This window comes from Biomphalaria glabrata, chromosome 4 (assembly GCF_947242115.1).
Source record: "Biomphalaria glabrata chromosome 4, xgBioGlab47.1, whole genome shotgun sequence".
Lineage (NCBI taxonomy): Eukaryota > Metazoa > Mollusca > Gastropoda > Planorbidae > Biomphalaria > Biomphalaria glabrata.
Window position 1 is genome coordinate 27,101,283 of NC_074714.1, and position 19,137 is coordinate 27,120,419.

The 19,137-nt window shown below is 37.9% G+C and overlaps 1 protein-coding gene across 7 annotated transcripts in view; it reads left to right on the forward strand.

Moving 5' to 3' along the window:
* The window catches only part of LOC106066002 (synapsin-like), a 102,782-nt gene that overhangs the window by 16,600 nt on the left and 67,045 nt on the right, over positions 1-19,137 (forward strand). For 6 of the 7 annotated variants that reach the window (XM_056026510.1, XM_056026512.1, XM_056026511.1 and 3 more), the window contains 2 exons: positions 8,712-9,391; positions 13,090-13,239. In XM_056026510.1, coding sequence (XP_055882485.1) covers positions 9,144-9,391; positions 13,090-13,239 — 398 coding nt within the window. In that variant the 5' untranslated portion in view covers positions 8,712-9,143. Of the gene's footprint in view, positions 1-8,122; positions 8,142-8,711; positions 9,392-13,089; positions 13,240-19,137 lie in introns of those variants that run through there. The other variant, XM_056026513.1, reaches the window with a different exon arrangement.

A 19,137-nucleotide genomic window follows, 5' to 3' on the forward strand; every position in this document is an offset into this window, starting at 1 on the left:
ATTCTTTGTTGTTTTTTTCCAGAACGTCAATGTTTGTTTTTGTTTGTTAGACAATAGGGATCGAATTTATTGTTTTTTTTTTAAACTATAATACGAATGTAGTTCTACGAATTAAAATATTTTTGTGTATTGTGATACCGTGGATGCAGGCGAACAAACTAAAATATAGGTGTCCGATTCTGAATAGAGTGTGCCTAGGTTTATTTGCATCAAGTTTTTTGAATTCACGTGTTTATAGTGTTAGAAAAAGAAATCTGCATCTAAAATGATAATAGTCTTGGCACAGATACAACTGGTGCATGCTGGAGTCTTGCTCAGTAGAAGACTAGTTAACCCTACAGAACACTGTCATATACCTGCCCCGTGCTATGAAGGATTAATCCCAGCACGGAGCTTTAGGGCCTGGAGGCTTACAAATGGAAGGGAAAGTGCACGTACATGTTCCGCACCAATAAGCCCAGAGGCTAGGCTAGTACACTAATAACTTATCCTTACACATTTACTTCAGTGGAAGCACTACTGTTGCTACTTAGAAGAGGTTAATGGATGTGAAGATGCAAAAAATTGGCTAGAATTTGTCTACTTAGAATCCAGGGGGGGGTGCAGCTTTTTTTTTAAAACCTATAAATCCCTTACATTGAGTTGTTTGAGTTAAAAACTCTCAGCTCTGACATTCACTGAGTTTTATGTTAACAACAACGTTGCAATCTATTTTCTAAAGTGTAAGTTTAAAAAAAAAACATTCGTACGAAAAGAAATTTAATTTATTGAAATACAAAATCTGCTTTGGAATGTTTCGTCTTTTTCTTTTTAAGCTAGTTGATTAAGACATGGAACTATACTAAGATATTCTCAATGCTAAAAGCAATACATTTATTCTGCAATACTAGAGTGTTACCAGCCATGTCGTTCAATAAACACAATACACATGAATGACATGATGCACCAATAATCATGGAACAAATGAATAAAAAGCGTTGTGTCATCTGAAATGCGGCTTCTTAAATGATCTATGTGCTGTTGGTCATGTTCTAGACATGTTGTTTTTGCAAATATGACCAAAGGGTAATATATGAAGACTAGAGAATATCACGTGACGTATTGTTTATTTATACAGCAGCGAAGGTTCAGAAAGATAAAAAAAGTGTGCACATCTTAGTATTGATTTGTTTGGTGACTCGACGCCACACAAAAATCAATTGGACACTCACTCAATAGTGTAGGACAACGAATGATGATTGCTAATTGACAACACTTTATTATTCAAGAACTGAAAAAGTAATTTAAGGTTAGGATTAGCCAACATAGTTTGTAATGTCTCTTGAATAAATATAACCAAGGCAGTTTAAAACGTCCATTATAAACTCCAGGAATTACTAGCAGACAAATATTCTAACATTTTATCCAGACATCAAAGATACCCAACTTGTTTGTTTACATTTTATAACGATCATATTTTGGTACACAATTCGGTGTGACTTTGTAACCTGCCCTTAAAGGTCAGCACAAATACTTCAAACTTTTCCTTCTATAAAGAGTTATTTAAAAGACCTTGTTTCTTTATACTTAGAAGGTTGATTTATTTACTACACAAGACATTTTTTTAAAGATAGCAGAAACCCTAGATAAAAGTCAAGTGCTAGAACCAAAAGATTCTACAAAACCTATCCCAGTTAATGGACATATCTTCATATCACGGAATCCTTCAAAGTTTACGTGGTAAGTTGGTGTGAAACCATTGTGTTCCCGTTCTCTTCGAGACACTCTCAGCAGTCCAGCCAGGCCTATACTTTCTTTGTCCAGCCAGGCCTATACTTTCTTTGTCCAGCCAGGCCTATACTTTCTTTGTCCAGCCAGGCCTATACTTTCTTTGTCCAGCCAGGCCTATATACTTTCTTTGTCCAGCCAGGCCTATACTTTCTTTGTCCAGCCTGGCCTATATACTTTCTTTGTCCAGCCAGGCCTATATACTTTCTTTGTCCAGCCAGGCCTATATACTTTCTTTGTCCAGCCTGGCCAATACTTTCTTAGTCCAGCCAGGCCTATATACTTTCTTTGTCCAGCCAGGCCTATATACTTTCTTTGTCCAGCCAGGCCTATATACTTTCTTTGTCCAGCCAGGCCTATATACTTTCTTTGTCCAGCCTGGCCAATACTTTCTTAGTCCAGCCAGGCCTATATACTTTCTTTGTCCAGCCAGGCCTATATACTTTCTTTGTCCAGCCAGGCCTATATACTTTCTTTGTCCAGCCAGGCCTATATACTTTCTTTGTCCAGCCAGGCCTATATACTTTCTTTGTCCAGCCAGGCCTATATACTTTCTTTGTCCAGCCAGGCCTATATACTTTCTTTGTCCAGCCAGGCCTATATACTTTCTTTGTCCAGCCTGGCCAATACTTTCTTAGTCCAGCCAGGCCTATATACTTTCTTTGTCCATCAGGCCTATATACTTTCTTTGTCCAGAGAGGCCTATATACTTTCTTTGTCCAGCCTGGCCAATACTTTCTTTGTCCAGCCAGGCCTATATACTTTCTTTGTCCAGCCAGGCCTATATACTTTCTTTGTCCAGCCAGGCCTATATACTTTCTTTGTCCAGCCAGGCCTATATACTTTCTTTGTCCAGCCAGGCCTATATACTTTCTTTGTCCAGCCAGGCCTATATACTTTCTTTTGCTGAACCCAAATAGAAGAGAACCTAAGAAAACCAAATCTACAAATCGCCTATAAAAGGCGAGTTTGACCAAGAAGTCATGTACAAGCTTCCGTCGTTTCAAGGAGGTTTAGTATCGTTACTTTTGAGGAGGTTTAGTATCGTTGCTTTTGAGGAGGTTTAGTATCGTTGCTTTTGAGGAGGTTTAGTATCGTTACTTTTGAGGAGGTTTAGTATCGTTACTTTTGAGGAGGTTTAGTATCGTTGCTTTTGAGGAGGTTTAGTATCGTTACTTTTGAGGAGCTTTAGTATTGTTACTTTTGAGGAGGTTTAGTATCGTTACTTTTGAGGAGGTTTAGTATCGTTACTACAGCAATCTTCTAGAGTGTGTAGCCCTAGTCTTTCAGTCTCAGAATTCAACATTTGGCTGGGAGGCTGGCGATACGATTGTATATTTGTCTTTGTACATAATAAACTGATTTCTAAAACTAAAGTTCTAGAAAAAAATATTCAAGAATGCCTAAACCTGTTACAGAGGATTAATAGCTCCAATACTTCATGACATATCAAATGACTGAAACATGTGTACAGGGAAGCGTTCAGCGATTAGAAAATCGTCTTTCCTTCTTAACATAAGTGATATCCTTAGGTAGGCCCTCACACAGGGTAACACTTCAAGTGGATTTCTGAGACGACAAGAATCTCCTCAGTTGAATAGATTATGGTTTTGGCAAAGATATTTTTCTTAGCACATTTGAATGAGAATAACATTATTACGAACGTTTACTGTGTAGGTAGAAGTTCACAGTGGTGTACCGAGGGTGCCAGGCGCCCAGTTGTGTACGTCATCATTATTTGCATAAGAAAAAGTCATCAGTAAACAATACAAAACGTACATAAAATAAATAAATTTAGTTAACGAACAAACCACAGAAATATATGAGCGTCTGTATCTCCCTCCGAAGCTGTACTAAGACTATGAAGCAACTTTCGAAGATTTACCATTGTCAGGTTCAAGACGTTAAAATAGATTTCAATTGATTCAATTTGATTTTCTATTAATAAAAACTATAAACAAAACTATTATTTTCCTTTTGAAATATTATGAAATGAAACACAAGTCGCAAAATGTTAACTTAGGAACATGGTGCAATCATAATTTGGTTCTAGCCAACAGACTTACATACACCTTGACACATCTAGATAGGTCTAGATCTCTGTAGGGGCACACAACTAAATAGTTCTAGATCTCTGTATATATATATATATATATATAAGCAGCATTTCTCAACCCCTAGTGGGGTTTGGGGCAAAGCCCCGACAACAAAAGCATATTCTTGTATTCTACACTGCAGAAACGCATTCTCCTGACATCTAAAGCTTATTATTCATCAATTAAGTTCGGGGCGAAGCCCCGACGCTAAAAGCATTTTCTTGTATTCTTTACTGCAGAAACGCATTCTCCTGACATCTACGCTTATTATTCATCAATGGAGTTCGGGGCAAAGAAAACGCTTTTGTTTTCTTGCATTCTTCACTGCAGAAACGCATTCTCCTGACATCTACAGCTCATCATTCATCAATGAAGTTCGGGGCGAAGCCCCGACGCCAAAAGCGTTTTCTTGCATTCTACACTGCAGAAACGCATTCTCCTGACATCTACGCTTATTATTCATCAATGGAGTTCGGGGCGAAGCCCCGACGACAAAAGAGTTTTCTTGCATTCTTCACTGCAGAAACACATTCTCCTGACATCTACGCTTATTCATCTATATTATAAAGTAGAATGTGAGGTGTATGTATGTATGTTACTTATAGACATCAAAACCGCTTGACCAATCTTGATAAAACTAGGCAGGAATGTTCCTTGGGTACTAACTTAGACCGTAGTGTATGTATTGTAGCCCTAAAACAAACTCAAGACCCTCAAAAAAAAAAAAAAAGTTGTCCGACTCTATTACAGCTATAGTATTTTATGGATCTAGGCCATGTCTACAATGTTGACATGAGAAAAGATAGAAAGGATTTAGACTTAGATCTAATTTTAAGAAATACACTTTGCGTAGATAATTTTTTACTTTGACACATGAAAATACAAAAGAAGATCCATTGATTTCATTATATAATAAAATTAACCTTCAATTTTGTGTTTCAAAAGCATTTTTTACATTAATTAGTTCCTTATATCTGTGATTACAGATTTCCTGACGAACATTCTTTCATTAGACAATTCCGTAATGAATCGCGTACAAAAAATTATTTCGTTTAATTGTTACTTTATAATCCCATCCCTAGATCTAAAACTCTAATTCAACACTAAGATGATAAAACTTCTCTTCGCACAGATAGTTTTATACTGTAATACATAAACATATTAATTAAAGTCCATTCACTTTTTATTTTGATCAAATAAACATTCAAATTTGGTTTTCTAAAGCTACATACATTTACGAAAGCCACGAAGCCGAGTTGAGATAGGCCTAGATCTATATTCATTCATGAATCGCGTACTAAAAATTATTTCGTTTAATTGTTCACTTTATAATCCCATTCATTTAACAAAGCTATCGCTCTTTTCGTTTTTAATAGATAAGAATGTATCGACCTCGGGTAAACCCATTTTCGCAAAACTAATTTTATTTTCGTAACGAAAGAGAAATTACGTGAAAGGATCATTAGCTAAGTTTAACATACATCTAAATCCAATCCACTAGATTATTCAAAAGCATTTTTTACATAAATTAGTTCCTGATATCTGTGACTACAGATTTCCTGGCGAACATTATTTCATTAGACATTACCAATGGTTACACATTAACACATCTCTCTACTGAGTCTATTCCTAGGCCTAGGTCTAAAACTCTTATTGAACTCTAAGATGATAAAACTTCTTTTCGCAAAGATAGTTTTATGCTTTAACACATAAACATACTAATTATTGTCCATTCATTTCATATTTTAATCAAATTAACATTCAAATTTGTTTTTCTAAAGCATTTTTAATATATTCGTTCGCTGTTCGCTGTGTTGAGATAGGCCTATATTATTCATTCATGAAAAAAAGTTCACGCATGCGCAGCACAGAATGAACTCTATAAAAGCCAATTTTTAACTCTAGATTAGTGTAGATTTAGATCTATGTCTACCTCAAGATCTACTTTATACTTTAACACATGAACATACAAAATTTAGTCTATTCATCTCAAATTTTAATCAAATATATGTAGGCTTACAAGCAAATGTTTTAATTTGAAAAAAAAAATGGATTTAAGCATATTAGCTATTTTGATTTGATAGCTTCATTCACACTATTTTTACATTGATACATTCGCTTTACTTATTACATTATTATTTCGTTTAATTGTTTACAAAACACTCTCAGTGACTATATCGAAAGTAATGCGCAAATAAAGACACGCGGGTCGCGGGTAACATATGTCTAGTTATTCATAATATTTTTTAAAAAAAGGACCTTTTGAATAATATTGTACTTGAAAGATATTCTAATATGAATTTATAGGCCCTTAAAACATTGCAAATAAAACCGATTTGTTCCATGAAAAGATAAGATACCCCACATATTTAGATTTTGTCTTTGAGGATCGCCGCCGAAAAAAAAATTATTCGATAAATAATATTCAATAACATTGTAGTATAAGTTGTGAGTTATAGTCCCAAATTTATTTAACTAGAAAAATATCCGATTGAGTAAAGGTTGGGAAAAGGCGACTATAAATGTATTTTTTTCGGTTTAGAACTCATCTCAATCATGATTCTTATACTGAAAAATAAATTTCGTTTGAATTCTAACTTTTCCAATGCAAAGTCTTTCTTAAGATAATTATGATAAATTCATGTGAAATTACATAAACTCTGGAAATGGGAGGGGCGGTAGATTGAAAACGATTAATCCTCGCTCCTTTAATAATTTCTGCTAAAGATTGCATTTGGCATTAAAGAATAAAAAAAAAAGTAGGGCGACTCGATATAAGAATTTAATTTATAGTATATATATAAATTATATTAGTGGCAGATTTTTTACATTTTGTAATTTCCAAACTATAATACTAAAAGAAAAAGTATTGGTTTGTCCTATGGGGGAAATGCAATTGCATATATCGCCCTTCCCACCTATTGCAACCTTTTTTCATTTAAATTTACTAATGATAAAATTTGAGATTAGAGTATGGTACGACATAATATACAATGGGTTCACATATCAATACGTAGTTTATATTATATAGATATTCAACTAATTTTGTTCACAAACTATGATTCTCCATAAAAATAGGACCGCCCCCCCCCACTCAGGGGGCTAGAGTGGGAAGGGCAGTACTTGCAATCGCCCTCCCCCCAACCAAACCGAATCGACCAAGATACCAGAAAGGGAGCGACATAATATAACATTTATAGATTAATTCAACTAATTTTGTTCACAAACTATGATTTCTCCATAAAAGTAGGACCGCCCCCCCCCACTTAAATGGTTTAGGTGGGAAGGGCAGTAGAGGTATTCGCCCCCCCCCCCCCCCCAAACGGTAAACAGGGAACGACATAATATAAAGATCGGTTAAAATATCAATAACAAGTTTTAATCATATAGATATTTAATTGATTCTGTTAGCAAGCTGTGATTTCTACAAATAAATTGGACCGCCCCCCCCACACTCGAAAGTGTATGGGGGGGCGGGATTGATACCATTGCCCCCTCCCGACCCCACCAAATCGGTCAACATACTAGAGGAGGGGGCGAAATAATAAAAAAATAGGTTGAAATATAAATAATTAGTATATATTATTAACATAAGTAATAAATTTGTATACAAATTGTGTGAATTCTATACTAAAATTCGTCCGCCCTCCCCTTCGGGGGGGGGGGTCGGCCGAGTGGGGGGGGGGGGGCGATCGCACCTACCGCCCCCCCCCCTGGATCCGCCAGTGGAAGGACATGGTCTGCATTCTCTGTTGAAACTCCTCAAGAGTAAAATTCACTAGTCCCAATTTTTAGCTGTCTTTATATATACAGGTATTGAATATGATAATGTATCAGATGTATCTGGTGGCATATAGGTGATGTATCCCAGTTTCAAGGTGATGTATCTCAGTTTCAAGGTGATGAATCTCAGTTTCAAGGTGATGTATCTCAGTTTCAAGGTGACGTCTTAGTTGAGGAAAAAAGAGAGAGTCACAGGAGTTGACGGCTCTCCAGATGTGTTACTATATCAGAGAAAACGATTCTCCGCGATGCTCGATTGTCTCCTCGGCCTCTAAGTACTGGGAATTTAAGAATACTATAAACTGACTTGATGATTTCCCTTGGTTGGAAAATTTCAGACATGTTTTTTTTTCCAGTTAAGTGGTATGGATTTTTTTTCATTTGCATGGGAAGTACATTGGTCGGACTTTCTTTCTTAAGTGTGGAGTTATATCACTTGTCGTATCTGGTGTTGTATATGGTTTTGTTATGGTGTTATTTCTTGTGCTTTATCTGGTGGGTTTGTATCCGGTGTCTTGTGTGTATGTTTGGCGTTAGTGTTTTTCGTAGTGCATCTGGGGGTACACATCTGGGGGTACACATAGTGTTGTATGAAGTTGTATAGGATTGGTTCACATTCTTTAGAGCTGATCAAACATTGATATATCTTACATTTTATTGGCTCCATTTTCTTCTCCCTACGATTACAATCTTATCTAATCTTAATTTTTCAATTTCAATTAAAATTTCATTTACACAAAAATAATTAATCATCCATGTTCATCCATTGTCTATTGAGACAGAATGAGCCATAATCATTTTTTGATCTTAAGAAAATTAGTAGAAAACATTTATGCTCAGTACTTACATGCTCAGTACTTACATGCTCAGTACTTACATGTTCAGTACTTACATGCTCAGTACTTACATGCTCTGTATTTCCATTGAGACGTTTGTTCTTATTTCAAATGTCATCATTTCAAATTGGGTTCTTATTTCAGTTTTTAGTTGATAAAATATGTGTACAATAAACAAAAGTCCCTTCGAACAACTGCTTTTATCTTTGTATTTTATTTTGTATTTCAGATTTTAAAAAATGAATTTAATTCAACAGAAAACAGATCAGTGTTAGCCTTGATTTGATCTTTGTTCAATGCAAATGTGGAAAGTCTCCAGGAGCAACATTAACATTGCCTTGACTGAAATGTGCAAATAATTCAGTGGAACTCTTCCATTCATTTTGATCTCAGTGGAAATGTTACGCAATTCACCACAAAGTTGACACTATCTAATAGATCTTCACGCTGAATGTCTTAGTTCACTTCCACTTCCACTGAACATTGAACTTCACTATTTCTTATCTGTGCAGGAGACTTTTTAACCGTCATCATTCAGGCGCCTGTTGATCCGCTTTCTTACATTCAAAATTTAATTTTTTCTATTTCCGCAAAGTGCGTTGCGTCTCTCCCAATCGCAAAAATTTCGTTCTCAAATTTCAAAGATTCCTTCGGGTCCGGGATGAACTTCCTGCGACGCCGGTTTTCTTCTGGGGATCTCCAGGGAGAGGCAAACGAAAAAGAAGATCCACCTCTCGTTGGAGCCCTCAATTTTAAGAAAGGTCCAAGCCCTAGTGCTCCCAATTCCCCGAGTAAGAGCGCCCCTAGTGGCAACATTGGACAAAGGTTTTTTTCATCGACAGCCAAGCCTACCATTAACAAAGATCGATGCAAAACGCTTCTGGTAATCGATGATGAGCACACGGACTGGTAAGTTGGATTCTTTTGAACTGTTTTCACTTTGCGGTAGTATCATTACACGTGTCTAATGGGCACTTTATCTATCTATCTATCTATCTATCTATCTATCTATCTATCTATCTATCTATCTATCTATCTATCTATCTATCTATCTATCTATCTATCTATCTATCTATCTATCTATCTATCTATCTATCTATCTATTTGTCTGTCTGTCTGTCTATGTATATATACATGTATGTATGCAGGTTTGTATTTATGCATGAATGTATGTACTTATATAGCTGTGTATTTATGCTTGAAGTATTTATGCATGCATTTTTGTATTTATGTATGTATGTGTACATGTATGTATCACTAGCGATCCAGAACTTAGGAGTGGGGGGGGGCGATTTTTTTCCCAAACCCTAACCCTAACACCCAGTAAACCCTAACCCTAAGCATAAAGGCGCGAACAGCATCTTCTGGAGGGATCGTGTCACCAACCAGTTTTGACACGTGCCAACATGCACAGCATCTATGCTCTCCTTCAACAGAGAAGAATACGCTGGCTCGGTCATGTCACTCGCATGCCAGATGGAAGAATCCCTAAAGTCATCCTATACGCCAAGCTTGCAGAGGGAGTCAGACCCAAGGGTCGCCCAAGACTAACCTACAGAGATGTCTGCAAGGTAGACATGAGAGTCAAAGTATGTGGGAGGAGATAGCCCAAGTTCGGACAACATGGAGAAAGACTGTAGGTGCTGGTATGAATTTCGCCGAATACAAGAGAAACGAAGCTGCGTCAGCCAAGAGAAAGAAAAAGAAATATCCCTTGTCAGCTAGCTCTAGGACAGATGCACGAACTGTGTCAAACTTTACCGCTCCAGCAACAGCTTGATCAGTCACACAAGATTCTGCCCCATCTCAAGACGTAACCAAAGCCAGACTCATCCATTGTCTTCCGAGACAGAAGGAGCCATAAATATATATATAGATAGATAGATAGATATAGATGTAGATATTATAATTTTAAAAAAGAGTGTTTCTCAACATTTGGCGAAAAAAAACATCCATCTTGAGGCCTTTGTCTTGACAGCTAGGAGGTCCGTGGGAGCGTTGTAAGCTACCCCAGTAGGGTCCGGGGCAAAGCCCCTACGGCAAAAGCGTTTTCATGCATTCTTCACGCAGAAACGCATTCTCCTGAAATCTACAACTTATTATTCATCTTATTCAAAACGGACTTTTTGAAAATGTTTTACTTGAAAAATATTTTAATATTTACAGGCCCTTACTACATTGCAAATACAACCGATTTGTTACTTGAAGAGATAAGATATCCCACATATTTAGAATAAGATTATTTGAGTATTGTGCATTAAAATGTCATGTTTTCGTCTAGAAAGGGGAGAGGGCGGTAGAGTGAAAACGTTAATACTCGCTCATTTTTATAATTTCTGCTAATGATTACATTTGGCATTAAAGAATAGGGGTGGGGCGACTCGATATAGGAATTTAATTTATAGCATATATAAATTATATTAGTGACATTTTAGCGGCCCCCGAAAGGAGAAAAGACGCTATTAGTTTTGTGCGAAATGTCTGTCCGTCTGACCGTCTGTCCGTCCGTCCCGTTTAGATCTCGTAAACTAGAAAAGATATTGAAAATCCGACATCACAATATTTTAGACCATTCAAAGTTCTGATGCAACGGCTACTTTGTTTTTTCTGAAAGCGAAAAATCTAATTTTTAAAATCAGTTATGCAAGCAGCTTTTTAAAGAGAAAAAGCTAATTAGTATGCATTATCCGTTAGACCTAAATTAAAACGAATAGTAATCTTGTAAACTTCATTTTCGTGAACATTTTCTTTGTTGCGAAATTATAATTATTTTTTTTTTTAGCATTCGAATAAGAGATTGGGCCTTTTCAAAACAATTACATCAATTATAAGACTTCAGTAGGAGAGGCGCGGTAGCTGAGCGGTGAAGCGCTTGGCTTCTGAACCGGGGGCCCCGGGTTCGAATTCTGGTGAAGACTGGGATTTTCAACTTCGGAATCCTTAGGCGCCTCTGAGTCCATCCAGCTCCAATGGGTACCTGATATTAGTTGAGGAAAAGTAAAGGCGGTTGGTCGTTGTGCTGGCTACATGACACCCTCGTTAACCGTAGGCCACAAAAACAGATGAACTTTACATCATCTGCCCTATAGACCACAAGGTCTGAAAGGGGAACTAGTTAGGCCAGGTTCACATCTAACTTTGCATTCATTTGCACCTATCCTTTGATCTGCTGTACCGTTGGGGCACTACACAAGATCTGTTAACCTTCTTTCTCCATTCTTATCTCTCATTTGTCTTTGATATAATTTTATTTGGATGTTCTTTTTGAAAATATTGAAGCCTGCCTGGGTGGACCACTTCGGGGGCCGATTTTGAGTTTGTGTTTCCACACAAACTGTCTTTTGTAACCTTTTTTTTTTTTATTTTGTAGGTAAAAAGGCAGGTTTCAATATTATCAGAATGAAATTCTATCAAAGACAAATGACAGAAACTAATGGAGAAGAAGGGTTCACAGATCTCGTGTGGTGCCCCAGCAGACCAAGGGATAGTTGAAAGTGAATGTGAAATTAGATGTGAACAGTCTTATAATGAATAGCTAATATCTAGCTAATTCTGTGCTGGTGTCTACACTCACGCGATCAAAAAATATGTATATATACTTATTAATTTGTTGTTTTAAATTATGTCTAACTTATATGCATACTAAAAAGATTTTTTCTCTTTAAAAAATAATAAAGAATTTTGTGTGTGTAAATATAGTACTTAGTATAAAAGAACTTACATAACTTAAAAGCAAAAATAAAATAAAAAATTTTGACAAAAAATCTACAACCGTTTGCATAAATGTTAAAAATATGGTAAATAGTGTCTCCCTTAATAAAGAGCCTCAAGTGCTATTTACTATTAATAGTGAATAGTCGTAAAAGGTGTATTTTTTATGAAAAAACTGCTTGCATTAGTGATTTCAAAGATTTGGTTAGCGAACAGCACGAAAGTCAAGGATCAGTATAATTTACTTCTGCAGCAGACGAGCTAGTTAGATACACACGTTAGATTAAAATGTAATTTACTTCAGCAGCAGACGAGCTAGTTAGATACACACGTTAGATTAAAATCTAATTTACTTCTGCAGCAGATGAGCTAGTTAGATACACACGTTAGATTAAAATGTAATTTACTTCTGCAGCAGACGAGCTAGTTAGATACACACGTTAGATTAAAATGTAATTTACTTCTGCAGCAGACGAGCTAGTTAGATACACACGTTAGATTAAAATGTAATTTACTTCTGCAGCAGACGAGCTAGTTAGATACACACGGTAGATTAAAATCTAATTTACTTCTGCAGCAGACGAGCTAGTTAGATACACACGTTAGTTTAAAATGTAATTTACTTCTGCAGCAGACGAGCTAGTTAGATACACACGTTAGATTAAAATCTAATTTACTTCTGCAGCAGACGAGCTAATTAGATACACACGTTAGATTAAAATGTAATTTACTTCTGCAGCAGACGAGCTAGTTAGATACACACGTTAGATTAAAATGTAATTTACTTCTGCAGCAGACGAGCTAGTTAGATACACACGGTAGATTAAAATCTAATTTACTTCTGCAGCAGACGAGCTTGTTTACGTCCACTCTTTTTTTTTTTTGTTCCTTTTCAGGTCAAAATATTTTAGAGGCAAAAAACTTTTTGGTGACTGGGACATTAGAGTGGAACAAGCCCAATTTTCAGAACTCAATTTAGCAGCATATTCAGACAGTGGAGCTATGGTGGACATTCAAGTCACAAGAAATGGCAATAAAGTAGTTAGGTAGGTTGTAAATATATCATTCTTATCTATCTTATCTTATATTATACAGACGTTACTTCAAAAAAGAAGATGATTACGCCCTACGCGTCATGCATTTAGTCATGCATATTAACCAATGACTTAAATTCTTCCAAGTCACTGGTTTTCCTGGCTAGCTCAGGCAACACATTCCATGCTCTAATAGCACTAGGGAAGAAGGAGCACTTGTACAAATTTGTCCTAGCATATGGAACGAGGAATGTGCCTTTATCTTTGTGTCTTTCTGAGTATTTTATTTTAGGTCTATCGATATCATCTTATGTATTTTTCAATACGTTTTGTTTTCATTTTCTTAATGATTTCCTTACGTAAATTTGGCTTTACTATTATGTGTATTATTATTATTAATAGCATTTGTCTTCAGTGCAGCATTAGAATCAATAGAGTACGGCTGTCCAGAATAATTGGTAAAAATTGATTTGCCTTTTGTATTGATTTACACTTCTATGCGTTACTAATACATATTTCAAGACTAAACCGCAGCAATGGGTATCATGGCAGCAGCATTGCTCCCAATATTGGCACCAACAAGATCGAAACATGTTTAGACTTATGTGCTTGAAAGTTGTCAAACTTTCCTGGTCCTATCACAGTGCAGATTGTGACACAGCTTCTTGGTATGTTGTAAGATCAACTTTTTGCCACTATACCAAGCAGAACGGATAATCTCAACCCGAAATGAGTAAGATGACAGTTTGCATTTACAAAACCTTTTGAATACGACTACATTTATTGGCATGGGAACACCTTACATCCATCATGCAAAAGACTTCCCTGGACCACTTTGTCATCCAGGGGACTGAGGGGTTTGCACTGGGGTTTTATACCTCCTCATGTGGCTGGTGAGACCTATGTGAGCCCGGAATGTTCAGCCGCACACTGGGCAGGTTATTCCAGCTGGAGCTAGTGTCGTTTGCCTTGCTTTTCTTCTCTGGCGTTTTTCTTCTGCCAGCGTGGTTCTCTTTTCCTCAGCAACCTGTGCGCCAGTTTTCACAGCGCGACGCCATGATGCTGTCATGTGCCTCTGTCTTTCAGGTGCCTGGGTCTATGCTGAACGTCTTCAGAGAAGCTTTGAGGGTGTCCCTGAAGCGCTTTCTTTGACCACCTTGCGAGCGCTTTCCTTCGCTTAGTTGGCCTACAAGAGTCGTTTAGGGATGCGTGGTCTTCCATTCTGCAGACGTGTCCTGCAAATCGCAGCTGGGACTGCATCAGGATTGTGAGGATGCTTTGCAGACACGCTCTTCGAAGGACTTCTGTATCCGGTATTTTGTCTTGCCATTTGACAGTATTTTTCTTAGACATGTCATGTGGAAGTGGTTCAGTTTCTTTGCATGTTTTCTGTACACTGTCCATGTTTCTGAGGCACAGAGCAATATAAGGAGGATGACGGCTATATAGACCCCTAGCTATGTATTTGTGATGATACCACATCTGTTCCAGACATTGTTAGAGAGTCTGCCATAGGATGCACTGGCTTTGGCGATGCGCAGGTAAATTTCACTATCGATTTTTCCGTTTCTGGAGAGTGTGCTGCCAAGATATGTGAATTTTTCCACTGCGTTTATATCCTGTCTATTTATAGTGATGCTTAGATCCGAGTAGGCTTTCCCAGGAGCAGGTAAATATAAGACTTCAGTCTTGTTTGTGTTAATGGTAAGACCAAAGTCTGAGCATGCTCTTGAGAAGTCACTGACGATGCTCTGCAGATCATTTTCAGAGCAGGCATTTAGGGTACAGTCGTCAGCAAATAGCAAGTCTCAGATTACTGCTGAACTGATTTTTTATTTTGATTTAAGCCGCCTCGGGTTGAATAGGCCACCATCAAATCTGTATGATATATTTATCTCGTTGTTTTCTCTATTTGTGAATGCGTCTGTCAGCATAGCGGAGAACATGATACTGAACAGTGTAGGTGCTAAGACACAGCTTTGTTTTACCCCGTTTGATACTTCGAAGGGCTCTGATGGTTCTCCACTTTCTTGGACACGAGCCTTCATGCCATCGTGAAATAGTCTCACCATGGTTATGAATTTTCGTGACAGCCATACTTTGACATAATCTTCCAGAGTCCTTCTCTGCTAACAGTGTCGAATGCCTTTGTTAGGTCGACATCTATAGAGAAAAGGTCAGCATTTTATTCTTGGCATTTTTCCTGGAGCTGCCTTGCTGCGAAGATCATGTCAATGGTTCCACGCTCTTTTCTGAAGCCGCACTGGCTTTCTGGTAATAGACCATGTTCTATGTGTTGCATGAGTCATGAGCCGATTTTGTAGGATGCGTGCAAGGATTTTCCCATCAATAGATAGAAGAGATATTCCTTTGTGGTTGTCGCAGATTTGGCTGTTTCCTTTTCGCTTGTATAAATGAACAATTATGGCATCTTTAAAGTTTTGTGGTATAGACTCTTTTTCCCACATAACTAAGAAGAGCTTATGAAGTCTTTCAATCAGGGCTAATCCACCTTTTTTGTAGACCTCTGCGGGAATGGAGTCAGCTCCTGGGGCTTTTCCGCTTGCAATCTGTTGAATGGCAAGGTCGGTTTCCTTTAGCGTAGGGGGGATCATCCATTTTTTCATTTATTGGTACTTGCTGTAGCCTGTCTATGGCCGCTTCATTTATGATGGAAGGTGTATTGAGAACCTTTTCGAAGTGCTCGGTCCAGCGTGTTAGGATTTCTTCCTTATCTGTCAATAGGAATGTCAAATCAACATTTAATAGAGGGGATGAGCCTGACTTTGTGGGTCCATAGACCTCGTTTATGGCATGGTAGAAGTTCTTCATGTCGAGCTTGTCAGCAAATTCCTGTATTGTTTCCACTTTCTTGCATTTGGCGTAGCTGTTTTTGCACATTTTTGCGGATGTTAGTGAATGCATCTTTTGTGGACTGGGAGGAAGTCAAAATAATGGAGAAAAGACACCCCATTGATTTCAGATCAGAGAACAATGAAGATTATAACAAACTGTTCTCGTTTGAAGAACTGACGGACTCGCTGGACAAATCACAAAGACACAGCGCCAGGAGAAGATTATATCCATTATCAGTTCCTCAAGCATATTCCCGAACCCTCATTGGTAAAGCTTTGGGGCGGATGAAGACTGACATTCCATTGGTACATAAGAGCCTAAAGCTTTTGGACTAGATAACAGCTGACCATAGGGATGTCTCCTTCATCTGGATCCCCTCCCATGTGGACATAAAGGGAAACGAAACGGCAGACAGAGAAGCAAAGAGAGCCCTAAATCAAGCGGTGTCAGGAACCCAAATTCCCTGCTCGGACCTGAGACAAAGTATTGCCTCTGCCACCTATCGAGAGTAGCAGGATCGGTGGGACGCTGAGACCCAAAACAAACTCAGACAGGTTGTGGCGGATGTCAGGTGGCGGCCCACATCTAAGGGTCTGACAAGGCGTGGAAGCACGACCATGTCCAGACTTAGGATTGGCCACACCTACATCACGCTCTCCTTTGTGCTGAAGAGAGAGGTGCCCCCACTTTGTGAGCACTATGACTCTAGTCTCACCGTGGAACATATACTCATTGATTGCCCCAGATACCAGGATATTTAGGAGGAAATATTTTATAGCACACAACTTAAAAACACTTTTCGATAGTGTCGACCCTGGGAAGGTACTGGGCTTTGTTCGGGTCTAAGACATTATTAAAAAAACATAGTGAGCCGAGGAACAAGAATGTTTTTGAGAGATAAATACAAAAAGGGAACGAGAGATTGTGATCAACATGATGGAACTGAAGGACTGGGGGGAAAGAGTAAGGACTTGGTTGGGAGTTTGTAGGTTCCAAAATGGTTGGATCGGTGGCTAATGAGTGAAAAAAAACTTAAGTGCAGTCAGTTTGAAGACGTGATGAAAATAGAGGTTAAAGGCGAATAAAAATTGGATGAAAGAAAGCAAGGAATATATGAGTGCAATATATATATATTGAGACATTTGTTTACAAACAACACAAGATACAGACGTTTTACAAAGAGAATTTGATGAATTACAAAAATAGGAATCAATAGGAGCATGTCTTTCCACCCAGAAAAATGTCAGTTATTAAGAGTAACAAGAAAGCTAAAACAAATTAATTCCACTTATCTTATTCATGTTAAACCAGTAACACAGACTAAAAATGCAAAATACCTAGGTGTTATAATAAATGAAAAACTGTCATGGAATCCCCATATTGATGAAACTATCAAAAATGAAACAAAGCATAAGGGTTTATTAAAAGAAATTTCTATAAATCAAACTAAAATGTTATTTAACCTTGGTGTGACGAACCGTTTTAGCTCACTCAAGATATCACTCAGGTCTAAGCATTTAATTAATTTATTTACTCGCTATTAATCATCAATTGCACTAATTTAGCGTTCAAGCGCTAAAAACACAGCCACCACCCCTTCAATCCAACCCCACCCCCTATGACAGCGATGTCACATTTTACTATCCCCACTTTGACACGTGTCACACTAGACTCTTGACGAGAGTACACTCCCTCCATCTATCGTGGCAAACATCCGTTGACCCCCTCCCCTTCCGGGAGCGGCTGGTCACTTCAAAGTGCCCATTCAACTCAACGCCTCGGGCAACGCTGTTCGTCTGGCACTAGCCTTTATCAAGGTATAATCTTCCTTTGATATGCCGAGCTCTGATAATCTCCCCTTCATAATCCACCTGACCACCTGGGCTGATTTCCTGGACTTTTAACTCGCGCCTTCGCGCAATGTCTATCTCCCGGAAACGCCGTCACGGTCAAGCGTGGACCCCCTTTGTCAAAGACGTCAAATAGTCTAGACCACCTTTGCACCTATCTCCCGCCACTCACCCCCCCCCTTTTTATCCACGTGTATATGGACAAACTTCATCGTCCGATCTCATTCACGCTGGAGAGCCCACAGGGAGCACATCTAACTCTTGCTTGAGCTCTAGACTATTTTCATTCCCTTATTTCACTTTGGATTGGTGGTATGTAACTTTGTAAAGTGCTTGAGAACCAATTTACTTAGTAATGTATATATATATATTTGTGCATTTATTACTACATTATTTGTGTACCTATTTGTGCATTCTTATCATGGATAATGTAAGTAGATTACTGTATACTTATATTTTATATCATGACTTTTGTGGCTAAATGTTCAAACCAGCTGGACTAGAGTTTATTAACAATTCTTACCAGATGTATTTAGCTCTTTAACTATTATTAATTTAACTCTGATATATTAGCGCTCGGCACGAGCTTTTAATATATTATCATTGATTAATTCCTTGGCAGGGAGTTATCAAAGCATTTCTGTAAACATGTCTTATTACTGAGTATGTATCTACTTATGCTCTATGTTTACTTATGTGGGAACATGGGCGAGTATCAGGCGTTGATCTCTCCTTCCCCTGTCATCTCATTTATCTAAGAGATGTATGTACTTGCTACTCACCGTGATTGGTGAACGTCACCTGTATTACTTATCATATGTCACTTACTACTGTTTGTTATTTCCCTTTATGGGGGTCCCATTATTATTGTTATCTCCCTTGATGGGACAATTTATTCATTTGTTAGTTCCCTTTGATATTTATGAAACTAGCTTATGGTTTCTATACATCAGTCTGAAGATGTCCTTCACGGAAAGGCATCTACCTCCCAGTGTTATCGTTATGGCTAAACCGACGCATACATCATATCGTTGCAGCTTTTATCTATAGGCTACATCCGCCTGAAATCTTAGCAACCTAAAGCTGATAGCAGATTTGCTGGCACCAGATCTGTAGACATCAGACCTACTCATCCTTCAAGAGTCCAAGTAACAACGCTAGCCACAGACTCGTCACTGGCTTAACTGATTGGTAGACGCAGCTT